Source organism: Prunus dulcis, chromosome 5, assembly GCF_902201215.1.
Source record: "Prunus dulcis chromosome 5, ALMONDv2, whole genome shotgun sequence".
Lineage (NCBI taxonomy): Eukaryota > Viridiplantae > Streptophyta > Magnoliopsida > Rosales > Rosaceae > Prunus > Prunus dulcis.
In genome coordinates, this window is record NC_047654.1 from 11,217,255 (window position 1) to 11,234,541 (window position 17,287).

Genomic DNA, 17,287 nt, shown 5'->3' on the forward strand with positions numbered 1-17,287 from the left:
AAATGAAATTTCCATTCCGCAACTCATAATTTACAACTCTTATGCCATTGCATTCACGCAACCAAGCAGCTCCCTACTTGCTCCTATTCTTCCTTAACTAGTAAACTTCTTCACTTCTTTGGTTTATTCTTTTCAAAATCATGGCTGATGAAAACAAGATTGGAGGCTGTTTGACTACTTAAAACCACGAGTACATGGAAAATAATCGGAACAATTACACTGAAAACTATCTGTATTCGTTAACCTCAGACTGGAGTTGCAGATCGTCTCTCCACCATTGGTGAATTCCATGGGCTTCTTTGAGATCCCGTGACGGGGTCAAATTAACTGTCAGGTTTGCAGAAGGAATGAGGTGCAATGGAGGCTCCGGCGCTGGCTGCTTTCCCATTGCATGCATTAGTAGACCCCCAAGAGAATTCTGGGTTGCTAACCTCTCAATGGCTCCTGCTCCAATGTCCTGCATCTTCATCCTATGTTCAAAATACCCGATATATTCGGAGCAGATGTCATCAGCTGGATTGACAAATAGACCAGGGAACCATGCAGACAGAGTAGTGAAAGGGTTTTCTTCTGAATGACTTCTCTGTTGTGGTTGTTGTTTAGCCTTCATAGCAAGAGTGAGGCCTGCTGTAATCACACTGCCTGCAATCCGAATCCCGTGTTTCACTCTCTTGTCCTCAATCATCCTCTCTATCGGGGCAGACGGAAATGGTGGATTGAAGAGAAAAGATTTGAGGGAAATGCCATTGCTAGCCATAGTTTTTCCAGCAAGCATTGCCATGGCTGACCCTAAGGAATGGCCAGCTAACCAAACATTTGAATCACCTGCTGCATCAACCATATTCCAGACAGCTTGCATAGCAATCTCAAAGCAAGATGTCCGGTGAAGTTGATTTCGGAGCACCCGAACATTCAAATCAAGATCTCTTAAGATTGTGCTTTTCTTCAACAAGGTGCCTCGGAAGGCAATTACAAAACGAGGTATTCCCTCTACTGGGGAGTTGAATTCATAAATGGCACCAAAGATTGAGGAACCATCATCATCCACAAGCTTGCGGAGCAACTTAAAATGGAAGAACTCCCACCAAGGAGGAGCAAGGGCTTGGGGCCCTTCACGTTCCTCTTGGCGGTCCCGCTCAACAACATAGACACCCTGAACCAAACATGCAGCAACAGACCTTTGATGTTGAGTATTCTGCCTGCATACAGTGGAACACATTTTAAATCCCATATCATCCTGCAAATTCAAAGAAAATCAATTGATTCATATCCATAATGTTTTGCCTGAGAAGAATGATTCAAGCACTAAATTCCTTCAAATTGTGTCGATAAAAACCTTGGGTCAAATTAGAAGAACAGAATCAGCCGATTAGCATTACTGTCAATCACAAAACTTCCTCCGTACCATTTTGGTAAAGAAAAAAACACTTGATTCCAAACCTAAAAATACTATTCATTCATCTTTTGAAAAAAAACTGTGTGGGGGTGGAAAGGCAGAGTGTGAGGCCTCACCAATCAATGGAAGTTAGCTGTGATGGCCCTGAATGGTCGAAACTTTGCTTCTCGTACCCCATTTACACTTTCTATTTCCACTTGATATCCTCAGAAGCTGTTCTGCATTGCACAAGTCCAGAAAGTGGTCAGTACTGATTAAATATATCATGTACTTAATATCAAAAAATGGAAGGCACACATACACTTCTGAGAAATACAGAGGACCAAAGAATATGACTAATCATCTTTCTTTGGCTCCCTTTTTTAATCCTTCGATAATTTTTTTTTTTCAATTTCAAGGATTTTAATACAAAAAAATCGATAAAAAAAAATTCATAAATGTCACTCAAAAGCAAATAGTCATATTTAAATCTGAATTCAAATCAAGTATGTATCTAAATTTTAATTTATATATACTAAATGACTTACTTCATTATCATGTTGATTGGTTATATAATGAAAGATGATTTAATTTGTAATTTGTATGCTAATTGATGATGATTTTTACTTTAAGAAAATCTTGAGGCAATCTTAAGGATTTTTGCATAGTACACCCGAGTTCGATTCACATAAAAGACAATCTTGAGGCAACCCAATATAATACTCCCTCATTTCCCTCCTTATCGAATGACAAAAATAAAATAAAAAATATCAAATTGCAAAAAGTAGTATAAAAATTATAGTTGAAAATGTACATGACCAGTAAAATTTCTTTAAAGAATAGGGTCATATGCAAATGCAACCTAGCTTGCTGCAAAACCACCATAATGACAATAAGGGTCAAATTAAAATTTTGGTTTGTTTTTTTTGAAACTGATTGTTTTCGTTGAAAGATGAAAACTACTCTGCTATCAGTCAATCACATAATGTTGCAACCATTGTTTAAAGCAGTTTGTCTAATGTCAACTCCAACATTCAATATCCCAGCTACTTTCACAACCACATACTGAAATAATAAATACCCGATCACATGGAATTACTCAGTAATTATGTAGGCAAAGGTCATGCTCCCTATTCTTTAGTTAAAATTTAGCTAAAAACACACAAAAGTTATTTTAGGAACTCTATAAAATTTGAACTTCAATCATACTCCCTAAGTTAGAAAGTCATAAATACTATAGTTCTTTTTTATTTAATATGATTGGTTATCATCTCTATGAAAAAAATTAGTTTGTATTAATTAAAAGTTTAAACGATGCATAAAACAAAACAACATTAAATAATAAGGAGCCACTAGGGGTCCTTTCTCTCTCCTCAAATTTAGGAGTTCCTAGAGGTCTTTTTATTTAAGAAGGTGAATAGGGAGCATAGTTGGAGTTGTATTTTTCTAATTCCTCCCTAAAATTTATCTAAGGATGTGGTTTAAGGACCCCATTGTGGATGCTTTAAGTGCGAGTAATTATATTGTACATAGTATGAGAGTATGTCACATGGTATAACTCGTTTGTTAGAATATATAAGTGGATATTTATTGATATTATATCATAAGAGTGGGAAATATTAACCATATCGCCCATCCATATTATAACATGTGGACGCAGTAAAGCATACGTCCATGTGGGTTTTTGGCAAGTCATTAGACAAAACAAGTTTAAACACAAATCAATCTCAACCACATGATTTCATTGAAATAGATCCAACGACTAAGCACCTCATTCCTCAAATGATGACATTGAATCTCTCAATTGCATGCATGCCACTATATATATATATATATATATATATATATATATATTCTTTTAGCAAGAATATTCTAATTGCCCCAATAATATCTGTGTTCCTATGTGCAAACATTGCTTGTCACGTGCGTACGTCCCCACCATTGACTTGACGCCAACTCTTCAATTACTCATGTAGAATTTTTTTTTTCAAGTGCCCATAGAGATAAGACTTCCATAAATAGGGCTTATGTAACATCCCACATCGACCAATGGAAAGGGGGTGATATGCCTTATATGTGCATGCCCACCTCCATCTAGCACGAGGCTATTTTGAGAGCTCACTAGCTTCGGAGTCAGGGGAACTCCGAAGTTAAGCGAGTTTGGGCTAAAGCAATTCTATGATGGGTGACCCATTGGGAAGTTGTTCGTGAGTTCCCATAAACAAAACCGTGAGGGCAAGGAGAGCCCAAAGCGGACAATACCGTGCTACGGCATAGCCGATCCAAGGTGTGACATAATGGTATCAGAGCCACTTTGTCGTATGGTGCGAGTGTGCCGACGAGGATGTCGAGCCCCTAAGGAGGGTGGATTGTAACATCCCACATCGACCAACGGAAAATGGATGATATGCCTTATATGTGCATGCCCACTTCCATCTAGCACGAGACCTTTTGGGAGCTCACTGACTTTAAAGTCAGGGGAATTCGGAAGTTAAGCGAGTTTGGGCTAGAGCAATTCTAGGATGGGTGACCCACTGGGAAGTTTCTTGTGAGTTCCCAGAAATAAAACCGTGAGGGCAAGGGGAGCCCAAAGCAGACAATATCGTGCTACGGTGGAGTCGATCTGGGGTGTGACAGCTCCCCTCTATAAAAAAATGTGGTTAGTAAAGTGGTACACAATTGTTTTTATATATGCTCAGATATTCAATTTTGCAAAAATAATGCATCCAACTAACTCAACCAAAAAAATTGCATCCAATTAATGATGTTCTTGAATATCGATACAAAATAAATCAAGTGTTAAAAAATATTTAATATCTGAATATGATCTATGATGATAAAGACTCATCGTCACAATCATAGTGATCACCTCAATCAAAAATGTGGTTAGTAAAGTGGTACACTATTGTTTTTATATATACTCAGATATTCAATTTTGCAAAAATAATGCATCCAACTAACTCAACTAAAAAAATTGCATCCAATTAATGACGTTCTTGGAATATTGATACAAAATATATTAGGTGTTAAAAAATATTTAATATCTAAATATGATCTATGATGACAAAGACTAATCGCCACAATCATGGTGATCACCTCGATTAAAAATGTGGTTAGTAAAGTGGTACACGATTGTTTTTATATATGCTCAGACATTCAATTTTGCAAAAATAATGCATCCAACTAACTCAACCAAAAAAATTGCATCCAATTAATGATGTTCTTGGAATATTGATACAAAATAAATTAGGTGTTAAAAAATATTTAATATTTGAATATGATCTATGATGACAAAGACTCATCGTCACAATCACGATGATTATTCAAAAGGTGTAACATCCCTGATCCAATTTAATCAAATTTAATTATTTTGTGAAATTTCAATTTTGCCCTTAGGAATAGGGATACTTTGGTCACTTTAAGAAGAAAAAAAAAATATTTATTGTAGGGCATTACGTAATTGTGTAAGTTTGTGTTAGATTATGTGAAGCCCCAATTTAAGGTTCGCACAGGGCCTTCAAAATCAAAAGACCAGCCCTACCTGCTTGTGTGATTATTTGTTTCAAAAGGGAGGTTATTATATATATATATATATCCGAAAGGGGAAGGAAGGGCTGAGTGGTTGGTGTGTTTTAGCGTTAACCTGTCTTACGTCTTCCTCCTTTTAGAGATCCAAGCTTGGGTTTTGATACTTTTGAGGCTCAAGCTGTTAAACGACCCGCTAGGGGGAGACCCTTTTCTCTGTTTTTGTCTGGGTTATGCTCTCCTTGTACGTTTAAATTCTCTCTCTTTATTTCACCCATAAAAAGGAAAGATTAGCAAAAACTAGGAACTTTTTCATTTTTGTCAAGAAAAAAAAATCTTTGCACCCAAAAACTTGTCATGGCATGGGTAAGCACGTGTTATGTTACTGTTTTAATTAACGAAGAGAGAGACGGCGGCAGCCCTTCAACCTCCCATTCCATGTATAATTATTAAAAGTAATATTGGGGTGAAAATAACGTTATTTTTCTCTAGTAGTGAAAATTCGGGTAATGCTAGTAACTTTCTCCCAAATTTTTTTTTGGACATTTTCTCTTTTCCTCATGATATGTGTCACTTATCATGCACTTAAAATAATACACAGGACCCACTAGTGTAGTGGTTTGGAGTATTTACTCCCTCAGGCAAGGTCCTGGGTTCGAGTCCTAGCATCCGTGTTGTGTGTGTGAGTTTAATCTGCTATCGCCCCTTTCAATAGGAAAGGACATCAAAAAAAAAAAAATTAATGACATTAATACATCAAGCAAACCACCTTTTGTTTTCCAAGTTTACCCTTATTAAATGTATTATCCTTCAATTTATCCAATTTTTCTTATAATTCTCTTACCATATGTAAAAAATTTAAAATTTTAAAAATCTGTTTTTTTAAAGAAAATGTCTTTTTTTTAAGAGGAAAAATGTTTTTTTTTTTGTTATAAAAAAAACACAATAAGGACCTTAAAAAAAATCCACAAAAGATATATCCTTTTTTCTTTAATACAGACAAAAGAAGTCCTTCTAAGGAAGTCTGTTTTAAAAGGAAGTTCATTGATTGCATTTTCAAACCATTAATTTGGTAAGTCTGATTATTGAAATTTTTTTTTTTCAAACCATTAATTAGGTAAGTCTTATTTGTTGGAGTCTTTCAAAAAAGAGAAGAAAAAAAATAATGTTTTTCCTTATTTAATTTTTTAACAAAGTGATAAGAAAGTTGTAACAAATTTGGATAATAAATTTAAGGAAACATTAAAATCAATATATATAAAAATAAGGGTAAATTTGGAAACAAATGTTACCTTATTTGATGCATTAATTACATTTTTTATTTTTTTATTTTAGTGTAAGGAAAGTGACACATGTCATGAGAAAAAGGGAGAAGGTCCAAAAGAGAAGGTTGGAGAAAAGGTTGCTAGCATTCACCTTATTTTCTTCCCCTCCATGAATGGGAGTCTTGTGGGATTAACATGAGGTCGTAGGGATGGCTATATTTTAATCAATTACACAACGTCACATCAGCTGATCACATTGTTAGGAACCTTCATCATTGCTGAGCTGGATTAGTGATGAGCTGGCATAGTCAGTTTGTTAATTAATTAGTTAAGAAATTAGTTTCCAACCGAATTGGTTAATAAGAGCTTACAACTATATTAGGCAATTATTGTATCAAGAATGAGTTGTTGAGAATATTGTACTGTTTCGATAATTCAATAAATAATACTTGTTACTCTGTGTAATTCTAGGGTTAAGGTTGAAAGGGGTTTAACACACATAATCATATGTGACAACTGTTAAAAGTCTTATAGTTCTACTAGTAACTTTCTCTCCGAGGAGGGGCCTTGTGTCTGATTAGGTAGTTGGTAAGGCAAAGCTAACTAAGGAAATTAGGAAGATCAACCACACTAACTGAGACACAACCCATACTCCTATAGAAGGCAGTAGTGGGGAATTCTCCTCAATAGGAGAAAGCCCTACAGAACAATGCTGCGTGGAGGTAGAAGAGGCAATGAAAGCATCGGCTTTCTTTGTGTTAGCAGCCCCGGTAAAACAGAGGATGCAAGCATTATCTGTATGATTATGCTTAAAGCTGTAGGTGGCTAGTATAGTCCACTTGCTACTAAAGTTATTTGCAAATTGACACATTATCTACTGCATGCTGTGGTATAGTCCTCTAGTCTTTCTCCAATGAGTTTTAACACCCACACACACGTTCCCCAAACAAAAAAAGGAGCCATTCATTGGTATTTAAGTCTTCATCTAGTCTTCATTGATTGATTGGTAAAAGTCTTCCTCTAGTCTTCATTAATTGATTGGTAAAAGCTTTCCTCAAAGTCTTATAAACACCCACTTTTGTCCCACTCCTCAGAACAAAGGAGGAGGACATGTATTTTACTTTTTCATTTATGAGCACATGTATATCCTTTTCAGATAAGTCTACCTTTAGAATTTTCTTCGTCATTTAATATGAAAATTACATAAATTTCATAAATTATTTCATTGACTAATCTGTCTTCCTCTAGAATTTTCTAAGTCATTTAATATGAAAATTACAAAAAGAAAGAGTAGAAATTCCACACATTGTTTCATTGACTAATCTGTCTTCCTCTAGAATTTTCTTCGTCGTTTAATATGAAAATTACAGAAAGAAAGAGCGGAAATTTCATACATTATTTCATTGACTAATCTATCTTCCTCTAGAATTTTCTTCGTTATTTAATATGAAAAGTACATAAAGAAAAAATGGAAATTTCATACATTATTTCATTGACTAATTTGTCTTCCTTTTTGTTTGTTCCCCCAATACACGATAGGAACTCATACACATCAATAAGTTTAGACATAATAGAAAATTGACAAACCAATTAAGGAAATGCAGTGTGCATGTGAAGAAGTGAGAAATGTAAAAATTTCCACATGAGAAAGAACTAATTGTTAGCGTTTGTTTCATTGAATGATGGGGAATGCTAGTGAACTTCTCTCTAACCTTCTCTTTTGGACCTTCTCTCTTTTCCTCATGACATGTGTCACTTCCCATACACTTAAAATAACGACATTAATATATCAAACAAACCACCTTTTGTTTTCCGAGTTTACCCCTATTAAATGTATTGTCCTTCAATTTATCCAATTTTTTTTACAACTCTCTTACCATATGTAAAAAATTAAAAAATTATATTTTTTTAATAAAGAAAATGTCTATTTTTTTTATAGAGGAAAAACGTTTTTTTTTAAATTAAAAAAAACACAATAATGACCTTTAAAAAATCCACAAAAGATATATCCTTTTTTTATACAGTCCTTCTAAGGAAGCCTATTTTAAAAGGAAGTTCATTGATTGCATTTTCAAACCATTAATTCTGTTAGTCTGATTATTGAAATTTTTTTTTAAAACCATTAATTAGGTAAGTCTTATTTGTTGGAGTCTTTCAAAAAAGAAAGAAAAAACTAATGTTTTTTCTTATTTAATTTTTTAACAAGGTGATAGTTCCGATTCCGATTCCGAAAAAATTTGGAAATTTTCGGAAGATTCTGATTCCGAAGCCCTTAACTGACAAAAAAAATTTAAGAGATTTAAATGCCCAAACTAGCATTTTGTAAAAATCTCAACTAAACTTTAATCAAGAAAACCCAGCTTAGGGGTTTAACAACTAGTCCAACAGGAACTTTACAGGCCCAAATAGGTTGTACTTTCAAGTCCCTACACAAAATGACTGAGTTTGAAGATATTTATAAAGGACTAAACACCTGAAGTTTATTCTTGCAGTCGATATGGGACTCCAAGAAGAAATGGGAGTGCAACTTCTCTCTCCACTCTTTTCTTGATTTCTACTTGGTTACTCATCCATCACTTCTCCTCTCTCTTCTTTTTCTTCCTTTCTAATCCATGAATGCCAACCTTCATTTTCTTTCTTACTTAAAATTAAAACTCTTCAGATATGGAACAATATGTACGGATCCCGTTAGGAAAAAAACAAAAACACTTCTCCAACCAAAAAAGAAATCATTCTTCAATTCTTTATCTCTACTGTTTCTTCTCTTGCATTTTTATTTTTCTGGGTTTGCACTAAATCATTTATCCGATGTATATGTTCTCCATTGAATCCTCATTGGAGCTCTCTTCCCTTGTTGCAATACCCCACACCATCCAGATTTTTTCTTTATCATTTATCTTTCTGTTTCTGCACAAATTCATTACTTTTTTGGTATTGAGATGGAATGAAAACCTTTAATTAAGAAAGAAAGAAAATCAAAGAATGAGTTTTAAAATTTAGAAATGTTTCCTTCTTTTTTTCGTCACTTCAATTCAATGTAGGATTGGAAAAAAAACGCAGATGGTTTTTTTTTAAAGTTATAATTGCCTTGGACCTCCTCTTTCTGATTATCCTTGGAACCTATTATAATTGCCCAAGGCATAGCTTATTTTGAAAGTTATAGCATGTTTGAATTCACCTTATATATATATATATATATATATATAACAATCTATTATTTTATATACAACAATCTATATAGTATATTGATTATTAATCAAAGTAATTTGTCCTACATATTATATATTTATATTTTGTTCATGTGAATCAAATTTTTTTGATTCCATGCTAAAGATGGATTCACATTCATCAATTGATGCTCAAGACTCAAGTTATAGCCGAGTGACTATCACATTGGTTTTAGATTCTAGTGGGTCATGAACATGTATAAAGAGTGTTAGACGTTAATCATGCTCTAGACAATTGTAATACTACAATTTTCAGGTTGAAATACTACAATTGTTAAAGCTCCAATTAATATACGCACATTATATGTGGTGTTTCATGTATAAAATGATTTTATAATTAAAAGTTTAATTGAAGATAGTTTATAATTTTAAAAATACATACATAAATATTGTTGAGGCCCAAAAAATCCACACTTCGGCCCAAATAAATGCTCAGCCCAATGCAATACCTTACCCAGAAGAAACCCAATTTGGGCACGCAAAAGCCATATGCGCTTGTACACATACCACGCCAAGCAAATAAACAACGCGCCATGCTACAAGCTTAAGTGGGCCCAAGCCACGCAAGATGCCCGGGGCTTGCTTGAGTGGGTTGTGGTATGGAAGGTAATAGGTCGTCATGAGGCCCATTGATGGGACGAGAAATGGAGGTTCCAGGTTGCTTGGGAGCCTCGGAATCCAAGCCCATTTCTTAAGCCCAAATATATGGGTGAGCAAAAAGGGAAAATAACCCAACCAAAATAACTCAACCAAAATTAGCCCAATCAAAGAATAGCCCAACCAAGAAGCCCATCATTCAACAAAAATAGCCTATTTACTTAGTGAACCTTGGCCCATACAATTGCCATAGATGAACCACAAGCTCCAGCACCTAGCTGGAATAGAAGCCACGAAAAGGAAGTTTGAAAGTTCATTGAATAAGGCTGCTGGGAAGTGCCAACACGTGGGAATGGATCAAGTTCCAAGACAAAACACCAGAGAAACCAAGGGATGTTAACATGCAAGCTCCCAGGAAGAGAGACACTCTTTAAACCAACATACACATCCCAACTCCTTTCCTATCAAAACTGGTTATAGGAAAGAGTGAGAAAGAAAGGAAGAAAATGGCTGGAAGTAGAAATCTTCTACTGAAGCAGCCGCAGGAAAGGAGGCCTTGAGCTCCAAATTCCCTGATTTTGTGCAAATAGATCTGGGAAGTCTTACCAAAATAGGAAAAAGTCAAGATAAGAAAGGAAAAGGGGAAGGAAACCTTGCTAAGTTGGGGAAGAGACCATTAGGGTTTCTTGGGGAATGGAGGTTTCCCGCAGCTATAAAAGGAGGTCTCCTCCACCTAGCAAAAACCAACCCAGGCTGAGAGAGCAAGCTCCCTCTCTTACTAGCAAAATCCAGTAGCCCTATTCACTCTTCTTCTTCGTTCTTCTCTGTTAACAGACTATTTTCAAAGTCTGTCAAGCTGCCGGAAGAAGTAATGCCCTTCCTTTAGCCCCTTTTAGCCAAGATCATCCTGCAAACCTTGTCTCCCTCATCTTAAAAACTCCCATTTCTCCCTAGGAAGCCTTATTCTCCTCTTTGGTGCTCAACTCATGCTGACCTTGCTCCCATGCCACAATCTCCTCATGCTAAGCTAAAACTTTATCTGTAAGCAAGCATAAATTACCTATAAGCAGCTCTCATTTTCATTGGTGAAGGTAACCAGAACACTTCCTAAGGTTTTGTTGCCCTTTCGAAGTGCTTTTGGGGCTTAATCTTCGAACTCCAGCACAGGGGGCAATTTCAGTGATTTCCCTCTTCTGGCAGCCCAGCCCATTTACAGCTGCCGGGAGAAAAAAGACCCCCACAAATATAAAATGAAATAGTATAATACTTCCTACATTTACCATATATGTACATAGTACATATGGATATAACAAGCACACATATGCACCTTTTTGTTATATTAAATCAAGCATATTTGCCAAATATATATATATATATATATAGTCTTAAAGTTACATACTACTATGTTTAGTTTTTTTTTTTTTTTTTTTTGGTCAAGCCTATATTTAGTATGTACAAATATTTGTATGTGGGTACTAAAACTTAACAAATAAGAAATGAAACATATATAAGACCTATAAACTAAAAATAATGCAATTATACTTAGAAACTCGGAATTTTTCGGAAAAAAATTGGAAAAATCGGATCTGAATGGATTCGGAGAACTTCGGAATTTTTCGGATCGGAATTTCGGAATGTTCGGCATTTATCGGAATTTTCGGATTTTGGCATTTTCGGATAACGGATTTATCGGAGTCGGATTTTTTTGGGAAAAAATCAGACCGGAATCGGTCGGAATCGGATTTTCCAATCCAACTTACACCCCTAGCTGGAAGTCATGGTTTGGCTTCTTTTCTCTTCACGTGGGAGCTGTTGGTGAATCTCCTTGCAGCTAGCTGCTGCACTTGTCTACATCAGGAGGTGCGTGAGCAGGGGGCAGTGTGCCTCACTTAGGCCATCCTTAATGGTAGGGGCTTTAAAGAGGTTGATAGAGCCCAATTTAGAGTTTCGATAGAATTTTTGAAGTTCTAAAGGCATTTCTCCTACAATGAGAGGCTCTATATTTTGGGATTCATTTATGATGTAAATTGATTTATGTACTATTTTTTATTTGTGTTAACTTACTCTGTTTTAATGTATGTTTATGTTATATTAAGTTTTTTTTTTTTTAACATTTCAATCCGAAAAAAATCAAAATTTGGACAAGATTTTTTTTAAAAGGTTATTAGAGTAAAGAAAAAAAACTAGCTATTTATTTCTTTTTCTTAAAATAATATATATATATATATAATAAATAAAAAAGACTTTCATTTGAAGAAGAAGAGGAAACGGTAGAAAAGAGGTGAGTACAAAAGTCAAGTGTTTTTAATGTGCTAGCGTGCCCTGCGCATGTGGTTTGGAAGGAGAGCTTGGGCGATTGAGGAGTGAAAAAGGTGATTCATGTGGGGAACACTCGTGCTCAAGGGGCTGCATCCCCGTACACACATTTAAGGACAGCTCTGGCAGGTCTTTAGCATTTAGGCCCGTTTGGTTCATAGAACGAATTTGAGGGAAAATTATTTTCCATGTCATTTTCCAAGGGATGGGAAATGAAAGATTCCTTTCCCACGTTTGATAATGCTAAGAAAGTAACCAAGAGATATCACTTTATTTCATTTCCTATGTTTGTTTTGAGTAGGAATGGAAAACAAAGTTTGTATAAAATTTCAATTATACCCATATTAAATCAAATAAAAAAAGAATGCATTTAATGATATATTGTAATTCTAAATTGTTAATATGGACAAAATGGTAATGAAAAATGTTTATTTAATATTGGCTTATTTTCCCAAACTTTTCCATGATGAGGGAAAACAAAACCCAAGTTGGAATGATGGCTTCACTTTCCCCCCTACTTTCTTATGGGCTAGACAACGATTCCCCATGACTGGACTTACCAAATATAGGAAAACAATTAATTTTTCATCCCCAAGTTTCCTTTTCCATAAACCAAATGGGACCTTAGAGCACAAAAATCTCTCCCATTGGGAATGCCTTTTTGGCATTGGGCTGCAAATATAAGAGTTTTGTGGTGGTTGATCCCCGAATAGAGCCCTCAATGGGGATGACCTTATGGAGGTGTGCATTGCCGCACCATGCAAGGAGAGAGAGAGAAGAAGGAACTGCTGCTCCTCTTTGTTGTAGCTGCACATTTGAAGACAGTTTCCTTGTCTGATCAGTGAGAGAAAAATTCATTTCTCTACTGGTTTTTGGGTGTGGTACTATTTGTTCTCTCTTTTTGGTATCGATGTGTGAGTGACTTGTGTATTTGGGATTTGGGTTGTCAGAATTAAACTCTGTAATTCCTAAGATATGTGAGGATTAATCTCCTTTGGTTGTAATCTTCTTTGGGATACTAGTGGAATTTCTTGCCATCTTCGAACTGGATGTAGGCTACACAACAGAATGGCTACTGCTGGACAATGGTGGAGCTATATGCAGCAGCTAAAGCCAAAAATGCCTCAGAAAGATGACAAGATGTGAGACCTACACTAACAGAAGTGTTTGATTTTATTCAAAAAGGTTCTTGAGTAGGGGCACAAATAAAATGGTGGTCTATTGGAAGAACATAATTTGCACACTCAGCACCTACTAATTGCTGTTCTGGACCTGTCACTTTATAGCAACATGGGTGTCCATATTCACTGGGCTCTTTGAAAAGGCTTTCAAGTTTTAGCCACCAAAATGAAGAGGAACTTCTCTATAAAACAAACACCATTAATTCTGAGTAATATAACTGTCCGGGGAAGTTTTAGCCACAAAAACAAGGAGGACATTTCTTTAAGAGAAACACCATTAATTCAGAGTAAGACCAAATATAAAAGAGACTACCCCATCACATGTGAGGTTGAATATGAAATAAAAACAGAGGAGATTTGACTCAATAATTGATGAACAGAATAAAATGTATCTCCTATCATTAGAAGATTGAAACATGGAGTCACTAAACTACAATGTGATGAATCATTTCTTACTTTCTTAAAAATTCTCAGCATTCATTTATGTCATGGAATTCATGCATGTATATAATCCAAATGCAAATAATTAACTGCTAATACAACCTTCCAGAAACTGGGCCCATTTTATGTAGGAAGAAAATCTTGCTGCAATCTTGTAACATACTGTACTCACCTGACCTGATCATCCTCACTACTTTGCTGAAAGTTTGAGAGAATGATGAATAGTGAGGCTCAGGCAGCAGTTTTATCCAGTACAAACATCTGAGATAGGCATGCATGCTTTCACAATTTAGATTCACACTCATGTTGATTGTGGTGTATCATATTTCGTCTATTTGGAAGTGCTTCTTCTCATAAACGCTTTTGTTGGAAGCGCTTTTAATAGAAGTTTTGTTGGAAGTGCTTTTAATAGAAGTATGTCCAAATTTTAACACAACATCAAAGTACTTCCCAAAAAAGCTTATGGATTATCAAAGCACTTGGAAGTACTTTCAAAATTCCTTCTGCTAAACGATGGCAAAAGCACTTTTAGAAATCTGAAAGCGCTTTTAAGGTCTTTTTAAAAGCAGCCCAACGGGATAACTTAAAGGACTCAACTTCTTTCCCCCATTATAATAAGAACCATGCATGATTCATAAGTAGTTTAGAGGTCACAAGGCCTATAAAACCATAGACAAAAAAACTCTTTTTTATCTGCCATAGGCCAATAACCAACCCTTAATAAAGTTGAGGGTGACAATGGTTAAGTACTTTAAACAACTATGGTAAGCACACACCATGAAAACAAATCACAGTAGAAAGTTGAGTCAGTCTCTTCTACTCCTATACATTTTCGAAACAAATGCTGGAGTGAAAGTAAGAAACTAATCAAAATCCGGTTTTTCTTTTTTAAGTAAAAAGCGTTTAGTAAACAGCCAAACGAACCAATGATTACAAAATAAGAAAAAATTGACACGCATCAAACTTCGAACCATATCTCCAAGGATATCGCAGAGGTTTGCAGCCAACCCATCTCATATTGGTGCCATGCCTGCTATGAACAAGGTTGTTATCTTTGAAATTCAATTCAGTATTTCATATCTCCTTAATAGTTCAACTTCAATGATGTGTCAATTTTGTTTTTTCTCTTTATTCTGAATGAATTTTGACACTGATTTTGTTACAAATGCTTATCTACATGATTGGTTTACTATATAACCCATATGCATACAGTGTATGTATTACATAACTCATTCGCTGTTGTTTCTTTTAAAATTATTTATGGTTGTTTGAATTGCACATTTTTACAAGTTCGGATTTTCTCCTCTCTTTTTCTCCACAATATGTTTTCTGTAGTTATTTTCAATAAATGTTCATATTGGCGTTTTGATGTTAACAGCAATGTGAAGGGTAACATTTGACGATTTGGCAGGGGCTGAGGAAGCAAAGCAATATTTCCAAGAGATTGTTGAATTTGTTAAAACCCCAGAGAAGTTTTTTCCAGTTGAAGACCATTCCCTTGGAGTGGAAAGACATTGCTGGCTAAGGCCATAGCAGGAGAAGCAGGGGTCCCTTTCTTTTCTCTGTCAAGGTCACAGTTCATAGAGATGTTTGTACATCAGCTGCCACATCATGTGATATAAAATGTGGTAAGAAAAATATGGTAAGTCTAGCATTAACTGATGTTAGTGAGTTTTAGTTTTAAATTTGCTTTCTGTTATAAAATGGACTGGGATATGTGCAAATTTTGAGTTGCACGTAAAGTAGGTGAGACACAGCATTTAACGAGGTCCGGCTATGCCTACGTCCTCGGAGAGTAGCAGCAGTAACTTTTCCACTATATAAAATAATAGGGCCACAACTTTAGAGTTTACAATATGTGTGGCTCACTGAATTTTCTCTCTTGGAGAATTTCTCTCTGCTCTCTTTCCTCTCTACTCACTCACCCTCTTTCTTCCTTCTCTTCCTCTTCTCTGCCTGACTCTCATTCTTCTCTCAATTGGAGGTGTGCATGCAAAGGCATAATAATGTCTTATTTATAGGCTAAGGAAATAATGCCCGTGAATGTGCAATAAACTCATGCACCAAAGTCTACAAACAAATAGTAAGTGGGCTCCACTACTTTATACTTTACAACACTCTCCCTTGGAGACCACAAATAATATGTCAGTTGCTTCATCAGACTTTGCTTGGAGAAAACCTAGTGAGGTAGAAAACTGATGGAAGGAAGAAAGAAGAGTACAACAATCTGTATAGCATACTTCTGTATGCTCCCCCTGATTAATATCTCCCCCTGATGTCTTCATGACTATCTTTTGGAGTGAGAATCTTTCGGAGTGAGTGAATGATGTAGCCACCAACAATTCATGTAGTAAATATATTTCCAGTGAGCTATCTCTATGTAAATCATAGAAATTTTTAGATTCTGCATATCTAACAACACTTGGGCTATTTGTAAGTTTACTTGAAAAGAATATGCCCGTATATGGTTTTATGCAGAGATAGCATCAAATATGTCTTACATCAACCTAATGTGGTGATGAGGAGCTGAGATTTATCTGGAAAATACAATGTCCAGTCTAGTATAAGCAAAAATCTCATTGGCATAATGCTCAATTTTCAAGCCGAGACAAATATTTCTTCAGGAGTTTTAATATGTTGCAAACATATTAATGTACTCACTGAGGCAATTTATGCATATTAGTATTGAGTACAGATTTTGTGCTTCAGGCACATGTCCACAGACTTGCTTCATGCAATTTCAATCCTTCAATGATTTTATTTAAGGGATTATACTTTATGACACATTATATAGCTTTAACCTAGCTATTTATACATCTTTAGGGAATCGCTTCTGGCAACATGCTCCATGCATTTAATAACCCTTAAAGATAACATGTTGGTCTTCGTAAATGTGCAATAAATGGGCACAATTGAATCTATAAATATGGAGAAAACCCAACATTCCTTGTTTATGCCAAAAATATTGTGTCATACAAAGTAGGTATATTCCCTTTTATTCCGAACACCCAAGTATAACTTTCAGTATTAACAAATTTTGGGGTTCGTATTGTGGGTTTGTTCTTTCACGTTCATTCTTATCTATAATGGAATTACCTCATTCCATTTTGGCCAATGATATTGTCGACATTTAATAATTGAACGTGGTTCCAATCAACACAGCCCATTGATGATTTGAGTAGCTACTCCAAAATCAAAATTTGTCATTCATCAATTCATGATCCCACCATTCTCATGTGCATGCGCATACATCAATTATAAGCATTTCTTTGCTTTTGGGTACCCAAGCCACTGCAGGGGGCTTTTATTATGTGAGAATGTGGATTATAACCTCCAATGGAGCGTTATTTTACAGTAGGG

At 35.5% G+C, this 17,287-nt stretch overlaps 1 protein-coding gene across 1 annotated transcript; it reads right to left on the minus strand.

Moving 5' to 3' along the window:
• Positions 1 to 226: 226 nt before the first annotated feature.
• LOC117628424 (GDSL esterase/lipase At4g10955-like) lies at positions 227 to 1,585 on the minus strand. The gene is made up of 2 exons (XM_034360882.1): positions 1,513 to 1,585; positions 227 to 1,199 (listed from the first exon to the last, which is right to left on the minus strand). Exons 1-2 carry the CDS (start codon positions 1,572 to 1,574, stop codon positions 227 to 229), a joined length of 1,035 nt encoding a protein of 344 aa, XP_034216773.1. The 5' UTR covers positions 1,575 to 1,585.
• Between the last annotated feature and the right edge of the window lie 15,702 nt (positions 1,586 to 17,287).